This window comes from Hypanus sabinus, chromosome X2 (genome assembly GCF_030144855.1).
Source record: "Hypanus sabinus isolate sHypSab1 chromosome X2, sHypSab1.hap1, whole genome shotgun sequence".
NCBI lineage: Eukaryota > Metazoa > Chordata > Chondrichthyes > Myliobatiformes > Dasyatidae > Hypanus > Hypanus sabinus.
In genome coordinates, this window is record NC_082739.1 from 29,615,463 (window position 1) to 29,641,301 (window position 25,839).

Sequence of the window (25,839 nt, forward strand, 5' to 3'; positions counted from 1 at the left end):
GAAGTAGAAAGAATAAAAAAGTTACCTCACAGTCTAACAGGAGGGGGTCATCACTTCCCCAGCTATAGGTTGACTCATTGTAGAGCCTAATGGCTGAGGGTAAGAATGACCTCATATAGCGCTCTTTGGAACAGTGCAGTTATCTTAGTCTTTAAAAAATGTTCATTGTTACAAAGATGACAAAAGACAAAGTGTTGGAAGAACTCAGCAGATCAGGCAGCATCTGTGGAGGCAGATAGATGGCCCATGTTTTAGGTTGAAACCATGCATCAGGACACAGATACAGTTCATTGAAAGGGAACCCACATCAGATAGTGCAGGAACTGCATGAGGAATCCACACAACAGGGACTTTGCACCACTGAAAAATGATACCTATCTCATATCATCTCCTTTAGTCCCATTCCCAGCTGATACTGTCAGGCTTATTTGTATTTGTGTACACAAATGTATGTGAATTCATGTGTTGGATATGACTGTAGCTGGCAAGGCCAAGATTTATTGCTTTTTAAATTGCCCTCCGGTGCTCCCACACTGCTCCTTGGTTGGGGGTCTTCAGGATTTTGACCATGTGACAATGCCATGCATTTCCAGCACAGGATTAGATGCAGCTTGCAGAAGGTAACCATTCCATGGCCTTAAACCTGCTCTACAGTATATTTCTTAATATTTATCAGCTGGAGCCTGAAGATTCTCCAGGACATGGATTATCCCCAAGGAGGTGATAGGGACCTGTCTTCTTCAATTACGACCACCTTTGGAGTGTCTGTTCAGCTGGTGAGAATAAATCATGCATTCCATGACTATCAGCACTTCAATGCATTGTTTGAATTGAGAACTGGCTCCCAATTTAGGAATGTCACCATTCCTTATCGCCGCATGCTTTTACGCGTGTCTTAGCATTTGCATGTCTGGTCTGATCTCCATGCATGAATTTTCCAATGTTCATGCCTGCATTTGCAAGCCAATGTTCTCTGAAAGCCTTTATGCGGACATGTGATTGCATGTAAAAAAACTGCTTGCTTCTTGAAATTTCTTGAAGTTTCTTGAGTGGGTTTCTAAAATGTAAACGTGTCATTTGCATGGGAGAAAAGTGATTGCTGAGATATTCTAAATAGTCCCATTGTATCATTGCCATTAAACAAAACCACAAAAATGTTCCCTTCTGTTCTCTGCAGGTTGGGATTAACTGTAATATTGGAGGAATTACATAAATGCCCTTCACTATGGAAACAACGTCAACAAATACACAGCCGCAATTGCCTGCACAGTCCCACTCACTGATTCACGTGGCATCCACACACACATCAGCTTACCTGCAAGTAGGGCCATTTATCATGAAACACAACAACTCTCTCGGATGCAGTACGGAGCATAGTTCATGCACTCTGACCCACAAAGCCTGCTGCAGAGCTGCCGGCAGCCTCCCACTGGACACCACCCTCTCTACAGCTGCTGTTGGAAATCACCCCTCACATACACTGCTGGAGGCCTCCGCAACACCTACTTCTTTGTCTTCTCCCCACTACGCACACACACACACAAATTCTGTTCAAGCTCTCACCTGTCTGGAGTAGAGAGATATTTCTGCTTTTGGAATTTCTTCTCCAGACCCATCAGCTGGAGTTCGGTGAAAATGGTGCGACATCTCCGTGGCTTCTTATACCGAGGAGCAGCCTGATCACCGTCACACTCGCTGCCAGAGCCGGTGATGCCCTCGGGAGCTGCTGAACTGGAGGATGCCACTGGAGGCAGGAACTGCGGGATCCTTGCAGTGAGAACTGGGGACAGGTGTGGCACTGAGAGTGATGGGCAGGAAATCAATGATGACCCTAAAGAAGTCCATGAGGATTAACATGAATTAAGAGACAAGATGAAGAGATATTCAGTTTTTCAATAACGCCTTCCTTCATAAACAATTCTGACCTAAATCACTGAAAAAAATAGACTCTGAAAATAAGGGACCATTGCTGCAGCTTCCTTAGGTATAGTGTTAAATGTTAGTCTCAATCCTGCAGGCTTGGAAGATTCCAAAGAATTTTCCAAAGTGCTTCTGCTTAAAAAAACACAATGCCCTGTAACATCCTGAAGAACTAATTTGGATTTACATAGGACCATTCACAATGCAGACCATTGCAAATCATTAAGGCCAATGAAGTATTTTTGTGATTTACTTTCTTTGCTAATATAAATAGCAGTCTATTTACTCACTGCAATCTCTTACAAAGAGCCAAGATCATAGATGATAAACACAAGAGAATCAACAGAGGCTGGAAATCCAGAACAACACACACAAAATGGTGGAGGAACTCAGCAGGTCAGGCAGCATCTCTTGAGAGGAATAAAAAGTCAACGTTTCCAGCTAAGCCCCTTTATCAGGACTGACTGATCAGAAACTTTAGTGCTATTGACTGAGAAGTTACCATTGTCCACAGATAACTATGCCACATTGTACCAATTCATGTAAGGAACAGACCACCAGCTACCTGCACCATGTACTGCTGGTATATATACATACCTTGCGCTCACATCCCAATTTGCTAATGATACAATATATGCGTGTGATTATGAAATGAAGCCAGGAGCATATTGGTATCTCTGGCAGTGTGTGCTGTATGGCCTAGTTTTGTGGCCAGAGCATTTAATTATTTCAAGACAGATGGAACAAAACAGTCGACCATTAAAACGGACATATTTTACCTCTGTAGGAACACTGGTTGCACTTGGGGCCCATCCAATGACCTCTGTACATAGGGTGTGTGGAAAAATTGAGACTTAGTTTGGGTTTGATGTACCATCAGAGGTAGTAGGAGAAGCAAGCAGTCTGAGAGAGCTTAAGAAGCTTTTAAGTAGACTCATGAAGATGAAAGGAATGGAGGCATATGGATGATGTCCTTTGTGCCCACCTCTGCTTTCAACTTGACACTATAACATGAAAAGAAATCGTCCCAACACCGACCTCTGTGGAACACCACTAGTCACCAGCAGCAAACTAGAAAAAGCCCCTTTTATTCCCATTTGGAGAGGCTTAATATGATTTGGATTACAAGCCTGATTGAATTTTTTGAGGATGTGACTAAACACATTGATGAAGGTAGAACAGTAGATGTAGTGTATATAGATTTCAGCAAGGCATTTGATAAGGTTCCCAATGCAAGGCTTTTTGAGAAAGTAAGGATGCATGGGATCCAAGGGGACATTGCTTTGTTGATCCAGAATTGCCTTGCCCACAGAAGACAAAGAGATGGGTCATATTCTGCATGGAGGTCTGTGACCAGTGGTGTGCCTCAGGGATCTGTTCTGGGACCCCTTCTCTTTGTGATTTTTATAAATGACCTGGATGACGAAGTGGAGGGATGGGTTAGTAAATTTGCTGATGACACAAAGGTTGTGAGTGTTGTAGATAGTATGGAGGGTTGTCAGACATTATAGTGGGACTTCAATAGGATGTAAGACTGGGTTGAGAAGTGACAGATGGAGTTCAACCCAGGTAAGTGTGAGGTGGTTCATTTTAGTAGGTCAAATATGATGGCAGAATATAGCATTAATGGTAAGACTGTTGGCAGTGTGGAAGATCAGAGGGATCTTAGGGTTCGAGTCCATAGGACACTCAAAGTAGCTGCGCAGGTTGACTGTGTAGTTAAGAAGGCATATGGTGCATTGGCCTTCATCAACTGTGGGATTGAACTTAAGAGCCGAGAGGTAACGTTACAATTTTACAGGACCCTGGTCAGACCCCAGTTGGAGTACAGTGCTCATTTCTGGTCACCTCACTACAGGAAGGATGTGGAAACTATAGAAAGGGTGCAGAGGAGATTTACAAGGATGTTGCCTGGATTGGGGAGCACGCCTTATGAGAATAGGTTGAGTGAACTCGACCTTTTCTCCTCGGAGCGACGGAGGATGAGAGGTGACCTGATAGAGGTGTATAAGATGAGAGGCATTGATCGTGTGGATAGTCAGAGACCTTTTCCCAGGGCTGAAATGGCTAGCATGAGTAGGCACAATTTTAAGGTGCTTGGAAATAGGTACAGAGGAGATGTGAGGGGCAAGTTTTTGATGCAGAGGGTGGTAAGTGCGTGGAATGGGCTGCTGGCAACAGTGATAGAGGGGGAAATGATAGGGTCTTTTAAGAGACTCCTGGATGGATACATGGAGCTTAGAAAAATTGAGGGCTATGGATAACCCTATGCAGTTCTAAGGTAAGGACATGTTTGGCATGGCATCGTGGGCCGATGGGCCTGTATTGTGCTGTCGGTTTTCTATGTTTCTCTAATGATTCTCCTGAGAGCCACAAACTGTCCGCCTTCACTGTGAATAGTCAATGACCTGCAGTTCTCTGGGATAGAGAAGTTCAAAGATTGGCTGCCCTCTGAGGAACCCCCTCCCCCAATACACATTCCTTTCTCCTAAAACTCTACTCTTGATTTTAAAGTCATCCATGAGGGGAAGAATCTCCCTCATGAATCAGGACTTCCCAATTTAAGTAACAGGCCACTTTTCTGCCTTCCCATCCAAGCAGATTTACTTGACAAATCTGTTGGAATGCTTTGAAGAAATAACAGACAAGATAGGCCAGTGATGTTGTTTATTTGGATTTTCAGAAGGCATTTGATAAGGTGCCATACATGAGGCTGCTTAGCAAGATAAGAGCCTGTAGTATTACAGGAAAGATACTAGCATGGATAGAAGAAAGGCTGACTGGCAGTGACAAAGAGTGGGAATAAAGGAGGCTTTTTTAAGTTTACTGCTGGTGACTAGTGGTGTTCCATAGAGGTCGGTGTTGGGACCGCTCCTTTTCATGCTATATGCAGTGATTTGGATGACACAATTATGGCTTTGTGGCCAAGTTTTCAGACGATACAAAGACAGACAGAGGGGCAGGTAGTATTGAGGAAGCAGCGAGTCTTAGACAGATTGGGTATATGGCAAGTGGAATACGTGTAGGGAAGTGTATGGCCATACACTTTGGTAGAAGGAGTAAAGATGTGGACTATTTTTTAAAATTCAAAAGTCAGAGGTGCAAAGGAACTTGGAATCCCTTGTGCAGGATTCCCTAAAGGTTAACTTGCTGTTTGAGTTGGTGGTAAGGAAGGCAAATGCAATGTTAGCATTCATGTCAAGAGAATTAGAATATAAGAGCAAAAATTTAATGCTGAAGCTTTGTATGAGTCTCGGACCAGAGGGCACAGCCTCAAACTCAAAGAGGGATGTCCATTTAGAACAGAGATGAGGAGGAATTTCTTTAGCCAGAGGGTGGTGAATCTGGGGAATTCATTGCCACAGGCGGCTGTGGAGGCCGGGTCTTTGAGTGTATTTAAAGCAGAGGTTGATAGGTTCTTGATTAGTCGGGGTGTTATAGGGAGAAGGCAGGAGAATAGGGTAGAGAGGGATAATAAATCAGCCATGATGGAATGGCGGAGCAGACTCAATGGGCCGAATGGCCTAATTCTGCTCCTATATCTTATGGTCATTTTCACCCACTTTCACTTCTCTCTACGCTTCCCCATCACTCTGCAACTGTAAATATGTTTTGTTCCAAACTTTTTTCCAGTTCTAATGAAAGGCCACCGAAGAAGCTATAATCTTTCTTTTCCTTTACAGCACTCAATATCCTCCCAGTTATCATATCGTGGTGAGCATTCGGTCCATGATGACAGGCACAAAAAGCTCATTTAACTCAACAGCCATTCTTATCGCGGAAAGCACCGAAACAGACCAGGCACGATGACCCAAGGAGAGAACATTTCAGCCTCATTAGAAGGTGGTGATTATCGCAGACCTTGGTTACAGTCAAGGTGACCCACAAACACACAAAAACGAGTAACTGTATAACCCAAGCTAAAGTGCAAGAATAAATTAATTTGAGCATCCCACCATAATCACACAAATGCATTTTTTAAAAAGATCAATAAGTAGCACTGGCCACCAGGAGTGCTGGGGTGAACTTTCAGCCATGCCCTCCCTCCACAATGCCCCCACCTCAGGGGTCAACCGTCCCCAGCTGCCCCAGAATCCACAACAAAGTTCAAGAGTTCTGGTGGTGGCCAATGCTGCTGACTGGGCTGCTAGGGGGTGTCTAGAGCCCCTCCAGGGGAGGCACAGTTTGGTGAGGCAAGAGGCAGGGCACCCAGAGTGTCTCCTCCTTCCTTCAGAGTCTCTGAGTGGCACTTTGGTCCAGGCCTGCCTAGGCCTCTGACCACTTTGTGGAGTAATCTATCGCCATGAGCACATAGCGGTTCCTGGCATCGATGAATGGGAAGGGGGCCAGGATGTCCACCCCTACATGCTGCATTGGGGCCCCCCCACCAGGTACTGCTGCATTGGTGCCCTAGACAGCTCCACGTCCTGCCTGCGCCTCGGCCAGTAGAAGGTTCACGCAGCTTGCCCAATGTCTTTGCAACCCCAAAATGGCCGGCCCCCACCAGCCCATGCACCAACCGCAGCACCGTGGCACGGAGCCCCCGGGGACCATCAGCTGCAGATCTCCGTCACCATCACACAACCGCCACCGCCGAAGCAGCAACCCGTCGCTCACCTCCAGCGTTGCCCACCGCGAGACTTCGGGTCCAGGGTCACGCCAGCCATCGTCACACGCTCAGCTGTCTCCTTACCCGGGTCAAGATGGGACCACTTACCTGCTCGCTGGGCAGCTGCTGCTGGTCCATAGTGCGGAGGTCGCCACAAGCTGCCGGCTGAAGTGCCACCATCGCCACTTGCCCCCTGGCTCCACTCCTTGAGGCGGTGACAGTAGCAACACTTGGCAGCCTTGCAGTGACAGTGAGAGAGGGTGTCAGCATTTCCATCAGTGGCGCTGTATCTCGAAATCGTAGTCTCGGAGAGCGTCCAAACACCGCGCCAGCTGCCCCTCAGGACCGTGGAAGCACAACAGCCACGTCATCGACGCACGGTCCATGCAAAGGAGGAACCATCGGCTGAAGAGGTAGGGCCGGAAGTAGTGGAGGGCCTGGACTAGGAACTCCTGGGAGGTGACACAATAGTTCCGTTCAGAGCGGCTCAGGGCATGGCTGAAATACGCCATGACACGTTCTCCTTGATCCCCCTTCTGTGATAGCACTTCACCAAGCCCCCCGTCGCTGGCATCTGTGTCATAATAAAGGGGTGTGCTGGATCAGGGCATGTCAGCACCGGGGCCTGGGTGAGCGCAGCTCGCAGCTGGTCGAAGTCGACACCACAGGCATCAGACCAAGCGAAGCGCCTCCCTGTCTCAGTGTACTGGTGATGATGGTGGTCCTTAGTAAACCAGCCATAATATAATGCCTGCCCCAGGAAACCACGAAGCTCGGAGACATCATGGGGAGTGGGCCACCCCCTGTCCACCGCCACCTTCTCGGGGTCCGTCACCACTCCTCCGCACTCACCGCGTGCCTCAGGAACTTCATCTGGCGGGGTTGAGGTGTAGGTTCGCCTAGCGGATGGTGGTGAAGACCTCGTCCAAGCTCCACAGGGCTTCAGCAAAAATGACAGCATGCACTAGGAGATCGTCCAAACAGATGACACAGTGACTTCGCAGAACGTGAACCAGCACCCTCCCCATTGGTCTCTCGAATGTGGCCGGGTCGTTGCACAGGCCAAATGGACGTGCCAGAGCCTTTGATTAATGGTGAAGGCAGCCTTGGGCCAGGCCTTCAGGGCCCAGTAGCCACTATGAGAGGGCTGAACAGGACAAATCCACGATACAGTCTAGGGCAAGTCAGGACAGCAGGTAGGAGTCTTCTCAGTCGTGATATTGAGACGGCCATAGTCTGCTCAGAACCGCCTTGACCCAACCTTCTTCCTGACCAACACTGCCTGAGCTGCCTACGGGCTGTCAGAGGGCTCGATGATGCCAGCTACCTGGTATTTGGCGAGGGCCAGGCGAATGAGCTGCAGGTGGGTGTGCCGTGTGCATCAGCAGCCCTCGTCCCTGGCTGTGGAGATACGGGTGTGCCGGTCCAGCAGGTCTTTCAGTTGCTGCTGCTGGTCCTGATCTAGGCCCTCACTGCTCTGCTGCCACAGCCCTCTCACACTGCCTGGGTGGTTGCTGAGGACAGGGGCACGGTGAGCCCTGGCAAAGCATAATGCTCGTTTCCCCAGTCCTCCCTCCGGGTCGGCACCACTTCCCCTCCAGAGCGCTACAATACATTTACTTTATCCTATTGTATCTCTGCATTCATTCTTTCACACGTCTCTGCCTTGAATTTCATTTGCTATTTTTCCTTCAACTGACCGTTTTCCTTATCACTGGCAACTACACAGCCAATTTTTGTTTCTTCTGTAATGTAAGCTTCTTTATTACATTAACTATTATTTAAGATCAGTACAAAAAGGAAAGCACTGGACACTGAGCTCTTTGGAATCACACTAGTGACACCCATCAACTATTGAACTTTTGCTTCTTGCCACTTTCAATTTTGGAGCCAATTTCCCCTCCCTCTTAGATTCTATCCATGAGCTTTACTATTTTGACCAGCCTGTCTCATGGGGCCTTATCAAGTTCTTTACTGAAATCTAAGTAGATGACATCAAAAACTCTGCATTCATGGACCCTCCTTCTTAACTCCTCAGAAAATTCAGTCAGGATTGTCAGGCAGAAATTCACAATGGTTGTCCTTGATTAATCTTTGGTATGCAATTGTTTGGTTTAGCCTTCCTCCCTTGTGGAAAAATGTTGCAACATTAGCAGTTCTAAAATCCTGTGACACTCCACTTAAAGCAGGGAGGACTGAAGAGTGAAGGGCAGAAGACAGACACAATAAGCACGATTCTCCTTAACCAGAATGAAAGTGGCATTGCTTGCCGAAGTAACCCATGATTGACAACTGTAGTACTAGGACAGGAGCCACTGCATCACGACTGCCCCAGTATAAAGCAGTGGCATGGTATTCACGGTCACTCATCTGTGTAACAGGAGTTTGGTATGTACCACCATCATTTAAATTGTCATTTACACCTTAATTTTACCATCTACAAAGGCTGCAAACCCCACAAACTTCAAAAATAGGTAGTGATGCGTTATCAGTGAGGGTGGCTATTACAGGGACCACTGATTCTTGATGATGACACCAGCATCAACATTTTGCACCAACCTTTGGAATGAGTTTCTCTTAGAACATCAGGGTTTCTGTTGGAGCAGAACCAGAACTATATTATAGTTAATTTCATACACAATAGATTGCATTTATAAATGCAATTTATAAATGCAAGTCCACAGTTCCTTATTATGTGCGAAGACATTGACACTCATGCTGCTATAGTTCTCCGAGTGTTCTGTGATTGGGAGTGAAAGTGTCTCCCACTGATAGACAGTAGACAGGCTGGAGTCGCATGGACACGAGTGCATCTGCATGTGTGTGTGTGCACAATGATAGAATGATGCTTCACACACAACAAGCTGGAAGAACTCAGCAGGCCAGGCAGCATCTATGGAAATGAGTCAACGTTTCGGACCTGATGAAGGGTCTCGGCCCGAAAAGTCAGCTGTTAACTCTTTTCCAGCATTTTGTGTGTGTTGCTTGGATTTCCAGCATCTGCAGATTTTCTCTTGTTTGTGATAGAATGAAGCTTGCCCATGTTAACTCATATTTGGGAAGGAGCTGCCATATGTACAGGCAAAGTTAACATATGCACATGTATATAAGAGCCAGTCACAGAGCCTGAGTTTTCCATAAGACGTATATCAACAAGTTAACTCAATGCCCACTCCAGGCTGATGCAGAGCAACCAGTCTGTAATTCAGCCTTTTATTTTGCCCAGTATATTAAAATCATTCTTTCCCTCTCATTTCTCTTTTAACATATAACCATAATAACAATTACAGCATGGAAACAGGCCATCTCGGCCCTTCTAGTCCGTGCCGAACGCTTACTCTCACCTAGTCCCACCGATCTGCACTCAACATGCTCATTTCTGCTTTGTCTTGGATTCTCTTTTAGTTTTGCACCCAATATCTTTCCCAACTTTTCTTCACAAAGAGACTCATACCCAAGCTACGAGCCTGCAGCAGGATGTACAGCACATGGGTAAAGTGAGAGGACAAGAAATTGGCAAATGAGGTGCAATGTGAGGAAATGTGGGCCACCTACATTAGAAGAAAGAATTTAAAATAATTATTAACTTGTGACTATAAAAGGTTGTGATCCAAAGGTACGGGTGTCCCTCGTTTTTTGAACGTTCGCTTTACGACACCTCGCTGCTACAAAAGACCGACATTAGTTACCTGTTTTTGCTAACAGAAGGTGTTTTCGCTGTTACGAAGAAAGGCAGCGCGTGCGATGTAGCAGCCAAGCTCCTCCCCCAGAACTGCATTCTAGCCACCATTGCTTAAACACGTGCCTGTGAGCATCTGTGCTTTATGTCGATTTACTTTGTGCATCTGTTAGCAAGAGTTCTAAGGTATTGGAAAAGCCTAAATGAGCGCATAAGGGTGTTACACTTGGCGTAAAACCAGACATAATAAAGTGTTTCGATGGTGGTGAACGAAGTAAGGATATAGTGGGTTTGGCTAATGGTTTGTGGAAGTTGACGAAGATAATGTTGAAGAGGTTTTGGCATCCCATGACCAAGAACTGAGAGATGAAGAGCTGATGAAGAGGGAAGGATAACAATCGAAATAGAACGCAGTAGCGAACGGCCCGAAAGTGAAGTCGTCCAGGAACGGAATGTGAAGCAATTGTGTGAGATTTTCGCTGTGATTGACAACGCTGCAATGATTGCAGAAAAGTATGACTTTAATTTTGAAAGGGTACGTAGGTTTAGGGCATATTTGCAGGATGGTTTGAGTGCTCACAAAGAACTGTATGATAGAAAAATGCGCGAGGCTAAGCAGTCAAGCATACTGTTTTTCAAGCCTTCCACATCAGCCACAGTAGACGATGAAACTTGACCTTCGACATTGAGGCAGGCAGACATAGAAGAAGGTGACCTGCCTGTCCTGATGGAAACAGACGACGATGAGATGACACCCCAGTCTCCACCTCCCACCACAACCTCCGACGACTCAGCCAAACACACCATCATCAGTGTCCTCACTGTCTTCCCGATTCCGGTAAGTGAAACTACACTGTACATACATTATTTCTACTTTATATAGGCAGTGTATTTTTATGTGTTATTCGGTACGATTTGGCAGCTTCATAGCTTGAAGGTTACTGGAAAGAGTGCTTCTGCCAAGAGCACTTGTGCCAAGTGCTTCTGCCGGGAGTGCTGCTGGGAGTGCTTGCGCCGAGTGTTTCTGCCCAGAGCGCTTGCGCCGAGTGTTTCTGCCCAGAGCGCTTGCGCCGAGTGTTTCTGCCCAGAGCGCTTGCGCCGAGTGTTTCTGCCGGGAGTGCTGCACCAAGTGCTTCTGCCGGGAGCGCTTGCGCCGAGTATTTTTGCCGCAAAACTTGCGCCGAGTGCTTCTGCCAAGAGTGCTTGCGTGAGATTTTCGCTGCAGTGGACGGTGCTGCAATAATTGCTGAAAAGTATTCCTACTTTATATAGGCTGTGTGTTTATCAGATCATTCCTGCTTTTGCTATATGTTACTGTTATTTTAGGTTTTATGTGTTATTTGTCATGATCTTGTAGGTTATTTTTTGGGTCTGCGAACGCTCACAAATTTTTCCCATAAAAATAAATGGTAACTGTTTCTTCACTTTACGACATTCCGGCTTACGAACCTTTTCATAGGAATGCTCTACCTTTGGATAGCGGGGGGGGGGGGGGGGGGGGGGTCCTGTATCTTGACATCCTAGTGCATGAAACATGTAGAATAGGTATTCAGATAGAGCAATTAGGAAGGCTGATGGAATGTTGGCTTTTAGTGAAAGAGGCATGGAGTATAAAGGTAAGGAAGTTCTGAGGCAGTTTCACTGGTGCTCTGGAGCACTGCAAACAACTGTGCTCTCCATATTTAAAGGATAATACACATGCACTAGGGATAGCAGAGAGAAAGCTCGCTGTTCCTGGGATGAAGCAGTTGCCGTATGAAGTGAGGCTGAGTAGATGAAACCTGTGCTCATTGGAATTTAGAAGCATAAGAGGATTAACAGGGTAGACAGTTAGAGAAAGCTTCTCCCAGTGGAAGTATCTGGAACCAGGGGACGTAGTTTTAGAAAAAAAGGGACCACCCATTTAATATGGAAGCAATGAAGAATTTGGCAGCTGGTCGCTCTTAATAAAGGGTGAGATGGAGGGTTAAGTTATCATCCAAGGGACTCGCAACAATATTGAGTCCTCACTACCACTTCTCCAATGGTCAACACATAACTGTGGATACAGAAAACTGGGAATAATCTCAAATATGAATGTTTCTACCTTCACAGCTGAGTGTTTCAAGCATCTTTTGGTTTTTGTCTCAGATTTCAGTGAATGTGGTCTCATGTTACTCAGTGGCTTGGAGTCATGGACATAGTCAAATGCTCAGTGGTGTGGAGCACTGTGGCCATTTCTGTTGCAGTGGGGGAGAGGGAAAAAGGCTACAGGGAAAGGGATTTAACTGTAAGGGGAAGTGCCACGGTTTCTGTGGCTGTAAATGAGATTCCAGAATAGTACACTCTCTCGCTGCATTTCAGAGGGGGACCGAGAATAATCTAGAGTCAGAGTGCATATCAGTGCCAATGATAAGGTAACAAAAGGAGTGAGATCCTCAATGTTGAATACAGTGTTGGGAAATAAGTTTAAAAGTAGGATATTAAAGACAGTAATCTCAGGATTACTACCAGAGCCACGTGCTAGCCAGAGTAGAAATCAAAGAACAAATCATATAAGTACATGATCAGGAGAATGCTGTAAAGTGAAAGGACTTGCATTCTTGGGCCACTGGAACTGGAAGAATGTAATCACAGTGAAAAGCACAATGTAATCACCGGCAACTATAACCTGCGTAGAGACCGGGCTAACTAAATCAGTAACTGTCCTGCAGAGGAGGAATTCCTGGAGAGTGCATTGAGAGAAGTGAGGTAGTAGTAGGGAAATCGGTGGTATTTAAGGCTGATAAATCCCCAGGGCCTGATAATTTATATTCCTGGGCACTTAAGGAAGAGGCTCTTGAAATAGTGGATGCATGTGTGATCATTTTCTAATATTTTAGACTCTAGGTCACTCCCTACAAATTGCTAGGCAGGGTGTTTTTAAGCTGGAAAGAGTGCAAAGAATATTTATGGGGATGTTGCCAAGATTCAAAGTCCTGAGTTATTGGGAAATGAGGAGCAAACTGGGATGTTATTCCTTGGAGCATGGGAGACTGAGGATGACCATATAATGTGCAAACAATAAAAGTGAGCAAATATTATTCAGAACTGAAGTTCACCAAAGCGAGTTTGCACTGTGATAGTTGCAGGCCACAGCAGAGATGAGTAAACCTCATAAGGTGAGAGGCGAATGATTTAAAAGGGAACTGAGGGGCAACTTTTTTAAACAGAGGGTGGTGTTCATATGGAACAAACTTCCAGAGGAAGTGTTTGAGCCAGGTAGAATAACAACTTTTAAAAGGCTTTTAGACAGATACAGTACATGAGTAGGAAAGGATTTGAGGGATTTGGGCCAAATGCAGACAAAGGAGACTAGCTCACATGGGCAATTTGGATAGGGTGGACAAGTTGGGCTGAAGAGCCTGTTTCTGTGCTGCCTGACTCTGTGACTGGTCAGAGTAGATGTTCCTGATGATGAGGAGGTGGTCTATTTAAAATGGAGAGAAGAAGAAATTTCTTCACCCAGAGAGTGTGAACCTGCGGCATCCTCCACCTCAGGTGGAGGTGGAGGCCAAATCACCTAAGAAGGAATTAGGAACATTTATGATTATGGAAAAAAAGAGATCGGGACTATGACGAGAAATCACAAACCAAATTTTGACAATCAGCATTGAATGGTACAGTAGCCTCTAAGGGCTGAATGGAAGGTTTGCATCTTCTGTGCTTGAACTGAGCAATGATGTGAGGCACTGGATCCAGTCACTGGTCAGTGGTGTGGTGCACTGGAAACACTCACACTGGTCAGTGGTGTGGTATACTGGATACTGACATGTTGTTCGATTTGAGGAAATATGTAGTCAAACTCATCACAGTTGTGAAAATCTGGATACTTCCACACTGGCATTTGGTGTGAACACTGTATGCAGTGACAGTGGTCAGTGGACAGTAGTACTGGACACAAAAGCTATGATTGTTTTCCTTGGAGCAGACAACACTGACAGTGAACTTGACAGAAGTGTACACTGTTATGAGGATAGTGTAGACAGAAAGAAAACTGGCCCCTGCAGAAGTGTCCAGAACTAATGAGCATTCCCTCCCCCACCTTCTTATTTTGGCAACTTTCCCCTTTCTTTCCAATCATGATGATGGGCCTCAGCCCGAAACATCGACTGTTTATTCATTTGAAATATGCTACATGACCTGCTGAGTTTCTTCAGCATTTTGTGTGTGTTCCTCTGGATTTCCAGCATCTGCAAAATCCCTTGTGTTTATAATGAGCATAACTTTAAGATGAGGGTTAAGAAAATTAGAGCAGATCTGAGAAAGAACTTTTTTTAACGGTGGTTGACATCTGGAATGCATTGATTGTGTATTGGAGGCTGAGACTCTTACAACATTGACCAGTATCAGGATGAGCAGCTTAATTGCCTAGGTGTGGAGGGCTGGTGAATCGGGGTTATCTGAATGCCTGAGTGCCCTACAACCCTACCATATTCACACAAATTGTTGGCGTGAAGCAATGGTTATAGACACTGGTCAGTAGTGTGGAGCACTGGACCCAGCCACCGGCACACTGAACACATTCATACTTTTCAGTGGTGGAGGCACTGAATCCAGACCCCGGTCGATGATGTGGGGGTCCGCACACCCTCACACTGCTCAGTGACATGGGTCCTGTATACAGACCCCAGGCAGTGGGTAGCCCTGCGTACAGCCACACGCGCTACAGGCACACGGCAGTATTACCTCTTGAGGAGATCTGACAGAGAGAACTGTCGGGAACTTTACTCAGTGTGTGGAACCGTCGGCTACGGATCCCGTGCCACAGCCGTCCCGGGATGAATTAAACTTCCAGCGTTGCTGCACCTTGGGGAACGGTCGGGTTTTAGAGAGCGCAGGTGGCGGGATCCCGGGCTGGAGCGCACGCCTGTCCGCGCTGGACACCGGCGCAGCGCACGACGCGACCGACGACCGACACGGCGCTCGTACCGGCACAAGAGTGCAGAGCCTGCGGGCGGGCGATGAAGCCGACTCGGGAGCCCGGGGACAGGTCCGGGAACCCGCGGCTCTCCCTGGACAGGATCTCATCGATCATGAAAGTCTTGTAGCGCCGACTGTCTGGCGTGTGCAGCCTCGATGCGATGGAACACTGCATGGTGTGAATCTCCGCAGAGAACTTCTCCCGAGTGCGCTCCGCTCTCTCTGACCCGCAGCTCCGCCCGCAGCCCTTTATAAACATCTTCCCAACCCGAGCAGAGCCAGGCGCCCCATCAATCACCCGCCACCGGGACCGCAGCCTACTGGCAGGGCTGAGGGACAGGGCGGGCGAGGGAGAAGGGGGTGGGGCGGATCGACACGGGAGTTGGATAAGCTGGTGGTTGAGTAAGGGCGAGGGTGCTTGAAGAGGAGAGTGTGTCAGCCCTGCTCCCTCTGATACTCCATTTAGCGGGTAGAGTTCACCTGGTTCCAGTCTCATCACCTGCAGCCTATTTAACCCCAGTTCCCAGTTCACTCATCCAACCAGCCAGCCTCAAACAGTTGCTCCTCACTCACTCTCCCTGCCTACAATTTTCCTTGTTGCCTGCTGCATTTAGTTTCTGTACTCTCTTGTTTGTGACCCGTTGGTGGCTTGTTATTTTGCGGTCTATTAATAAAGTTATCGTCCACCACTGAATCGTCTCGGCTTCTCTGCTTTTGGGGCAAGCCTCCTCTGCATTTCCTGACAGAGTGGTGTGGAGTGAGAGGTGGTGGGGAGGGAGTGAGTGAGTGAGTTAAGAGGGTGGATGAGGAACAGAGGATTGAGGTGAGGGTGAAGGGTGTTGGGTCCTGGAGGATGGAACTGAGTGAAGGGGCGGTGAGAGAAAGGAGGAAAGAGTCTTGGATGAGAGAGAGGGCATTGAGCGTGGGGCTATTTTATACTTATTCATTTATTTAGCGATACAGCATGGAGCAGGCCCTTCTGGTCCTTTGAGCCACATTGCCCCACAACCCCCAACAACCTCGATTTAACCCTAACCTAATCACAGGACAATTTACAATGACCAATTAACCTACCCAGTACGGCTTTGGACTGTGAAAGAAAACCAGAGGACCTGGAGAAAACCCACACATTCCATGGAATCCTTACAGATGATGCTGTAATTGAACTTTGAACTCTGACACCTTGAGCTGTAATAGGGTCACTACTTTACTTTGGTTCGTGTTATATGTCAATGATTTGGATGACTGCTGGTGATAGGTGGAGGAGCAGGTAGTGTTGAGGAAGCAGGGAGTCTGCAGATGGACTTAGACAGATTAGGAGAATGGGCAAAGAAGTGGCAGGTGGAATATAGTGTAGGGAAGTGCATGGTCACATATCTTGGTAGAAGGAATAAAGGCATAGACTATTTTCTAAAAAGTGAGCAAATATAAAAATTAGAGATGCAAAGGGAGTTGGGAGTCCTCATGCAGGATTCTCTAAAGGTTAACTTACAGGTTCAGTCAGCTGTGAGGAAGGCAAACACAATTTTAGCTTTCATTTGGAGAGGACCAGAATATAAAATCAAGGATGTAATGCTGTGGCGTTGATCAGACCACATTTAGACTATTGTAAGCAGCTTTAGCCTCCATATCTAAGGAGGGATACACTGGTGTTTGGATGGTACAGAGGTTTTTTTTGCATATTAGGGGAATTGAGGGTTATGGGGAAAAGGCAGGTAGGTGGAGATGAGTCCATGGCCAGATCAGCCATGATCTTATTGAACAGTGGAGCAGGCTCGACGGGCCAGATAGCCTACTCCTGTTCCTATTTCTTATGTTCTTATATTTATGAAAATGATCTCAGGGATGAAACAGTTAATGTACGAGCATTGTTTGATGTCCCTGGGCCTGTAATCACTTGAGCTTAGAAGAATCGAATCAGAATCAGGTTTAATATCACCAGCATATATTGTGAAATTTGTTAGCTTAGTAAATAAGTAAAGCAATTACAGGAAGTATATAAATGTATATTAAATAGCTAAATTTAAAAAGTACAAAAACAGAAATAATATAAAATTTATAAAAAGTGAGGTCGTGTCCAAGGGTTCAACATCCATTTAGGAATCGGATGGTAGAGGGGATGAAGCTGTTCCGGAATCACTGAGTGTGTGCCTTCAGCCTCCTGTAACTCCTCCCTGATGGCGGAGGGGAAGAAGCTGTTCCTGACTCGCTGAGTGTGTGTCTTCAGGCTCCTGTACCTCCTCCCTGATGGCAGAGGGGAAGAAGCTGTTCCTGAATCACTGAATGTGTGTCTTCAGGCTCCTGTACCTCCTCCCTGATGGCGGAGGGGAAGAAGCTGTTCCTGAATCGCTGAGTGTGTGTCTTCAGGCTCCTGTACCTCCTCCCTGATGGCGGAGGGGAAGAAGCTGTTCCTGAATCGCTGAGTGTGTGCCTTCAGGCTCCTGTACCTCCTCCCTGATGGCAGAGGGGAAGAAGCTGTTCCTGAATCGCTGAGTGTGTGTCTTCAGGCTCCTGTACCTCCGCCCTGATGGCAGAGGGGAAGAAGCGGTTCCTGAACCGCTGAGTGTGTCTCTTCAGGCTCCTGTACCTCCTCCCTGATGGCGGAGGGGAAGAAGCTGTTCCTGAATCGCTGAGTGTGTGTCTTCAGGCTCCTGTACCTCCGCCCTGATGGCAGAGGGGAAGAAGCGGTTCCTGAACCGCTGAGTGTGTCTCTTCAGGCTCCTGTACCTCCTCCCTGATGGTTACAATACGAAGAGAGTGTGTCCTGGGTGATGGGGCTCCTTCATGGTGGATGTTGCCTTTCTGAGGCACCACTCTTTGAAGATATCCTAGGTACTATGGAGGCTAGTACCAAAGATGGAGCTGGCTAATTTTACAACTTTCTGTAGCTTCTTTCAGTCCCATGCAGTAGTACCCTCCCCCTCCCCACCCCAATACCATACAGAGATGCAGCCTATCAGAATGCTCTCCACGGTACATCTGTAGAAGTTTTCAAGTGTTTTGGGTGACAAACCAAATCTCCTCAAGCTCCTAATGAAATATAGTCACTGTCTTACCTTCTTTATAGCTGCACGATATGCTGGGACCAGGTTAGATCCTCAGAGATCTTGACAGCCAGGAACTTGAAACTGCTCACTCTCTCCACATCTGATCCCTCTATGAGGATTGGTCTGTGTTCCCTTGTTTTACCCTTCCTGAAGTCCACAATCCGCTCTTTCATCTTTACTAATGTTGAGTGCCAGGTTGTTGCTGTGACACCCCTCAACTAGCTGGTATATCTCTCTCCTGTACGGCCTCTCATCTCCATCTGAGATTCTACCAACAATGGTTGTATCGTCAGCAAATTTATAGATGGCGTTTGAGTTTTACTTAGCCACACAGTCACGGGTATAGAGAGAGTGGAGCAGTGGGCTAAGCTCACATCCCTGAGATGCACCAGTGTTGATTGTCAGTGAGGAGGAGATATTATCACCAATCCACACAGATTATGGTCTTCCGGTTAGTAAGGACATCAGAGGTTATGGGGAGAAGGCAGGAGAATGGTTTGAGAGGGAAATGGATCAGCCATGATGGAATGGCAGAGCAGACTTGATGGGTTGAGTGGCCTAATTCTACTCCTATGTTTTTTGCAGGTGTTGAATACATTCATGTTCTGCCAGGCATGGGGGTGGGGTCATCGAGTGGCGAGAACCCATAGCCTAGCAGTGGCAAAGGGGCTTAGCCACTCTCGATAGTGTCAGATCGCAAATGTTGTTGATGACTGATGCTCAGTTGGAGGTTCGGTAGGAGTGGCGAGACAATGGGAAGGCATCAGTCATCAGCTGGGTTGAGGGAGACCAACCAGACCTAGAGATGGGAGCTCACTTTGCTCCTGATTAGTAACAGTGGAAAACTGCAGGTGCCACTGTGAGGTCCAGCTACCCTGATCTACCTATGAATGGGAAAAGCTGCCTAAAAGTGTACAAGACTGTGGAAATATTACAGATCCCATTCTCTTCCATCCGGCTCATATGATTCTCAGTCATGTTGCCTGGAGGTGTTCCCGTTCCTAATATTCCAGCTGCAGATCTGCTGCTCCCAACCACTTTAGATGAGTGATGGCACCCACATTCCCTGTACCTGGAATACTGTTGTTCCCAGTCACTGAGCCCAGACCTTCTTGTGCCAGTCCCAGTCCTTACAATTGAAGTCCTCTCAGTTTCAATCCCTTGAGCACAAACAATCCCATCACTGCATCTGTACCATTGCTGCTCCCAATAACTGTACTTGCTGTATTGGCATTTACCTGGAAGGAAATACTACCACTCCCAGAGGGAGCACCGGTGTTCTCAATCACTTTGACACGAATCACCCCTTGTAATAATGATCAGTGGGGCACAGAGAATCTGTATTTACCAACAAGTAACTTTTATTGTTTCAACTAAAAAGCACGTGGGTTCGCAAACTGTCACTGTGTGCACCCTACTAGAACTCCTGACACTCCATGAAGAGTCAATGAAGAGGAAAGGATATTACCCGGGAAAGGAGTCTACTCTGACCAGGCGTTCCTCATGGTCCCGATCTCCACGTGTCCGTGGGGTCCTCCTTATCCGCGATGGTTGGTCTCTGGCCGCTGGAGAGTTATCACCCCTGTGTGTTTGGAGCTCCTGAGTTTTATACTGTTTCTCATCAGTTGAACCATTGGATCTCCATCCCATTGGCTCAAGGTCACCTGACTTACCTGGGTCACCTTCTTACTGGTCACTGTACAGGGCTACAGCCGACATTGTTCCATGGCTCTGCCCACCCCAGCCTTGTGTATTTGTGTCTTTACGCTCTGACTGGTCCAAGCCAGTTAAATGAGGCAACCCAGACAGAGTCTAACGAGATTACCGATTGCAGATCTGGCATTTTACGTAACACAAGCTACTCCTCTGAGAATGGTCTCAGGTATATTGCCCTGATTAGATTGTCCCAGAGTGAGGATCAGTTCAGAGTCCTTTCCCTTTACATAACAAATGGCTATTTGTTTGGGAATGGTCTCAGGTTTAGCAGATCATTACCTGAAGCTTCCTGTGTCCACATTCAACTGCACTGATTAGATTATCCAAGAGCAAGAATCAGTTCAGAGTCCACAAAATGTGGGGAAACAGGGAGAACTGGCATGTCTGCTTCCCCTGTAGTTTCTTCTGGCCAACAACAGGAATATTGCTGCTCGCATTGCATCAGAAGCCGCCAGATCTACCATGGGCACAGCCTCACCACCAGTGAGGGCATCTTCAAAAGGTGGTGTTTCAAGACGGCGGGTTCATCATCATCTGGGATACCCCTCTCACCCTCCACCCTCGTGCTCTCTCTCCCTCTCCCTCTCTGTCTTTCATTGCTATATTTCACCTTATTTAGAGTAATGCCAGTTCTCCTCTCCCCTCCAACCATCAGTGATGATACTCCATCACCTTTACCAGATTCTTATTGCTACTAATCCCATTACCTCTCACATTCCCTTTACCTGTGCTATTGCTCCTTTAAATTTGAGTGTAGCTGACTGGGCCCACTTTAATAGGGCCAGGTGGCTGTATAGTAAAGTAAAGACAACTTTTGACCTACATACCCAGAAGTTGAGTAAAGTTTCATATCTCTATATCTGTAATAGAAGCAAGTGCCCTATACATACAGCTGTAAGAAAAGACAGAGAGTCATGTATTGCTGTGTTATCGATGCCTTCTCTTCTCTGACCATTCCCCCCCCCCAAAAGAGATTTTTTGGTGATCCACAAAAATGTAAAATGCGCAATACAGTAAGAAAAAGGCTACAATTGTCTGATTCTGAGAGCCCTTGAGCCTTGGGAAATGCTAGTAGCCAGCAGTTACTGAGTTAAAACCTTTAGAAGCACTCTCCACCTCTTCAAACAAAGAACTGCAGTAATAAAAACTGTAGTGTCAAGGACCAGTTTGTTGATATGGGGCTTTTCAAGTCAGCCTGTGTCACAAAAGAACACCTGCCAGAAGATTTTCAAACTAGTATTTTCTCACCTGATACGTAATCCCATTGTACATTTAGAATTCCATTTACCTAAACTATCTTGTCATCATAACAATTGCAATTGTATTTGACCACCCAGGTTCAAACATGTAACTATGTAGCATGATGAAGTTAATTCAAAAAGCAAACATAGCTACAAGAGGGGAAAAGAGAGTTGAAGTGCTGCTTGCGCAAGCCAAGGGATAATGGAGTGCAAAGCATGTTCGATCGAAGAGGAAGCTGCAATTACTGCGTTAACTACTGGCAGAGTTCTATGTAAGACTCCTCAGACATGAAGTGAGATAGAGCACTGAACCAGAGCTTGCTGTTGGACAGGAGTGATCTGGTCAGTCAGTCATCAGATCACTGACAGTTTTATCCCTGAGATAATTGTGAGTACACATGGCTCAATGGGAGAGGTAGAATGGAAGGGGAACCTTGTGTCAGGTCTTGCACTAGATTAATGCAATATCTCAAACTACAACCAAAGATATTTCACTGAGAACGAGGAATACTGTCACTTAGTAAATCTCTGGATCAGATGTTCACATAGCCAGCAGTATCTCAATGCTGGCCCTTTGTATACTTACATTGTAGGGGAGGAAGAGACCTCAATTCTACAAATTTTACCAAAGAGATGGGAGAAGTGTGTTTATTGACAGACATGGCCAGGTGTCCCGGTTGACCAGGTAGCAATGAACATGTATATGGAAAGCTAGGGGAGAAATTGTGGGGCCCCTATCATAGACAGTTGTGTCATCAGCAGCCATGGGTGAAATGCCAAAGACTGGAGGGTGGCTAATGCTATACCATTATTTAAGAAGGACTTCAAAGAGGTCTAGGTCCAATGAGCCTAACGTCAGTGGTGGATGAGTTATTGGATGGGATTCAGAGAGATAAGATCTCTCTGTGGAAAGTGGCCAGTGAGTGAGTGGGCCAGTGAAGGAGTGGAGTTTCAAAAGTTGAGGCAAGTATTGGGTAGCTCACGGCAGCTGAGATCGGCCCTGTGGTTTGTTCATCCTGCAGCATGTGGGAAATCAGGGATACTTCCAGTGTCCCTGACGACTATGTGTGGAGGAAGTGTGTCCAACTGCAGCTTCTGGCAGACCGCATTGAGCGTCTAGAGCTGCAATTGGATTCATACTGGAGCATCCGTGATGCTGAGAAAGTCGGGAATAGAATGTTCAGTGAGTTGGCCACACCGCAGGTAAAGGCTACATAGGCAGAAAGGGAAGGTGGCCACTAGACAGCGTAGCAGTAGGCAGATAGTGCAGGAGTCCCCTGAGGTCATCTCCCTCCTAAACAGATATACTGTTTTGGATACTGTTGGGGGAGATGTCTCATCAGGGGAAGGCAGCAGCAGCCGAGTTCATTGCTCCATGGGTGGCTCTGCGGCACAGGAGGGAAGGAAAAGGAGTGGGAGAGCTATAGTGATAGGGGATTTGATTGTAAGGGGAATAGATAGGCGTTTCTGCAGCCATAAACGAGACTCCAGGATGGTATGTTGCCTCCCTGGTGCAAGGGTCAAGGATGTCTCTGAGCGGCTGCAGGACATTCTGGAATGGGAGGGTGAACAGCCAGTGGTCGTGGTGCACATAGGTACCAACGATATAGGTAAAAAACGGGATGAGGTCCTACAAGGTGAATTTAGGGAGTTAGGAGATAAACTAAAAAGTGGGACCACAAAGGTAATAATCTCTGGGTTACTACCAGTGTCACGTGCTAGTCAGAGTAGAAATAGGAGGATATTTCAGATGAATACGTGGCTTGAAAAATGGTGCAAGGGGGAGGGATTCAAATTTCTGGGGCATTGGAACCAGTTCTGGGGGAGGTGGGACCGGTATAAACAGGATGGTCTGCACCTGGGCTGGACTGGAACCAATGTCCTAGGGGGAGCATTTGCTACTGCTGTTCAGGAGGCTTTAAACTAATGTGCCAGGGGGATGGGAACAAGTGCAGAGAGACAGAGGGGTGTAAAATGAGGGTAGAAGCAAAAAGTAGTAAGGTGAAAAGTAAAAGTGGCAGGCAGGCAAATCCAGGGCAAAAAGCAAAAAGAGCCACTTTTCAACATAATTGTATAAGGGCTAAGAGTGTTGTAAAAACAAGCCTGAAGGCTTTGTGTGTCAATGCGAGGAGCATTCGTAACAAGGTGGATGAATTGAATGTGCAGATAGTTATTAATGAATATGATATAGTTGGGATCACAGAGACATGGCTCCAGGGTGACCAAGGATAGGAGCTCAACATCCAGGGATATTCAATATTCAGGAGGGATAGGCAGGTGAGGTAGCATTGCTGGTTAGAGAGGAGATTAACGCAATAGAAAGGAAGGGCATTAGCCTGGAGGATGTGGAATTGATATGGGTAGAGCTGCATAACACTAAGGGGTAGAAAATGCTGGTGGGAGTTGTGTACAGGCCACCTAACAGTAGTAGTGAGGTTGGGGATGGAATTAAACAGGAAATTAGAAATGCGTGCAATAAAGGAACAATAGTTATAATGGGTGACTTCAATCTACATATAGATTGGGTGAACCAAATTGGTAAGGGTGCTGAGGAAGAGGATTTCTTGGAATGTATGTGGGATGGTTTTCTGAACCAACATGTCGAGGAACCAACTAGAGAGCAGGCCATTTTAGATTGGGTATTGAGCAATGAGGAAGGGTTAGTTAGCAATCTTGTTGTGCGAGGCCCCTTGGGTAAGAGTGACCATAATATGGTGGAATTCTCAATTAAGATGGAGAGTGACATAGTTAATTCAGAAACAAAGGTTCTGAACTTAAAGAAGGATAACTTTGAAGGTATGAGACGTGAATTAGCTTAGACAGACTGGCAAATGATACTTAAAGGGTTGATGGTGGATATGCAATGGCAAGCATTTAAAGATCACATGGATGAACTACAACAATTGTTCATCCCAGTTTGGCAAAAGAATAAACCAGGGAAGGTAGTGCACCCGTGGCTGACAAGGGAAATTAGGGATAGTATCAAGTCCAAAGAAGAAACATATAAATTAGCAAAAAAAAAGCGGCACGCCAGAGGACTGGGAGAAATTCAGAGACCAACAGAGGGGGACAAAGGGCTTAATTAGGAAATGGAAAAAAGATTATGAGAGAAGGCTGGCAGGGAACATAAAAACTGACTGTAAAAGCTTTTATAGATACGTGAAAAGAAAAAGATTGGTCAAGACAAATGTAGGTCCTTTACAGTTAGAAACAGGTGAATTGATTATAGGGAACAAAGACATGGCAGACCAATTGAATAACTACTTTGGTTCTGTCTTCACTAAGGAGGACATAAATAATCTTCCGGAAATAGTAAGGGACCGAGGGTCTAGTGAGATGGAGGAACTGAGGGAAATACATGTTCGTAGGGAAGTGGTGTTAGGTAAATTGAAGGGATTAAAGGCAGATAAATCCCCAGGGCCAGATGGTCTGCATCCCAGAGTGCTTAAGAAAGTAGCCCAAGAAATAGTGGATGCATTAGTGATAAATTTTCATTAATTAATCATGTCTGACGAATCTTATAGAATTTTTTGAAGATGTAACTAGTAGAGTGGATAGGGGAGAGCCAGTGGATGTGGTATATTTGGATTTTCAAAAGGCTTTTGACAAGGTCCCACACAGGAGATTAGTGTGCAAACTTAAAGCACACGGTATTGGGGGTATGGTATTGATGTGGATAGAGAATTGGTTGGCAGAAAGGAAGCAAAGAGAGGGAGTAAACAGGACCTTTTCAGAATGGCAGGTAGTGACTAGTGGCCGCAAGGCTCAGTGCTGGGACCCCAGTTGTTTACAATATATATTAATGATTTAGACGGGGGAATTAAATGCAGCATCTCCAAGTTTGTGGATGGCACGAAGCTGGGCGGCAGTGTTAGCTGTGAGGAGGATGCTAAGAGGATGCAGAGTGACTTGGATAGGTTAGGTGAGTGGGCAAATTCATGGCAGATGCAATTTAATGTGGATAAATGTGAGGTTATCCACTTTGGTTGCAAGAACAGGAAAACAGATTATTATCTGAACGGTGGCTGATTAGGAAAAGGGGAGATGCAACGAGACCTGGGTGTCATTGTACACCAGTCATTGAAGGTGGGCATGCAGGTACAGCAGGCAGTGAAAAAGGCAAATGGTATGTTGGCATTCATAGCAAAAGGATTTGAGTACAGGAGCAGGGAGGTCCTACTGCAGTTGTACAAGGCCTTGGTAAGACCGCACCTAGAATATTGTGTGCAGCTTTGGTCCCCTAATCTGAAGAAAGACATTCTTGCCATAGAGGGAGTACAGAGAAGGTTCACCAGATTGATTCCTGGGATGGCAGGACTTTCATATGAAGAAAGACTGGATCGTCTAGGCTTATACTCACCGGAATTTAGAAGATTGAGGGGGGATCTAATTGAAGTGTATAAAATTCTAAAGGGATTGGACAGGCTAGATGCAGGACGACTGTTTCCAATGTTGGGGAAGTCCAGAATGAGGGGTCACAGTTTAAGGATAAAGGGGAAGCATTTTAGGACTGAGATGAGGAAAAACTTCTTCACACAGAGAGTGGTGAATCTGTGGAATTCTCTGTCACAGTAAACAGTCGAGGCTGGTTCATTGGTTATATTTAAGAGGAAGTTAGATATGGCCCTTGTGGCTAAAGGGATCAGGGGGTACGGAGAGAAAGCAGGTACAGGGTTCTGAGTTGGA

At 46.3% G+C, this 25,839-nt stretch overlaps 1 protein-coding gene across 1 annotated transcript in view; it reads right to left on the reverse strand.

The window, feature by feature from the left end:
* barx2 (BARX homeobox 2) overlaps positions 1-15,380 on the reverse strand; it is a 39,468-nt gene extending 24,088 nt beyond the window's left edge. Inside the window, exons 1-2 of the mRNA XM_059957326.1 lie at positions 15,159-15,380; positions 1,564-1,831 (exon numbers count right to left, since the gene is read on the reverse strand). Of these exons, the coding sequence (XP_059813309.1) occupies positions 1,564-1,831; positions 15,159-15,324 (434 nt within the window). The 5' untranslated portion in view covers positions 15,325-15,380. The remainder of the gene's footprint in view (positions 1-1,563; positions 1,832-15,158) is intronic.
* Between the last annotated feature and the right edge of the window lie 10,459 nt (positions 15,381-25,839).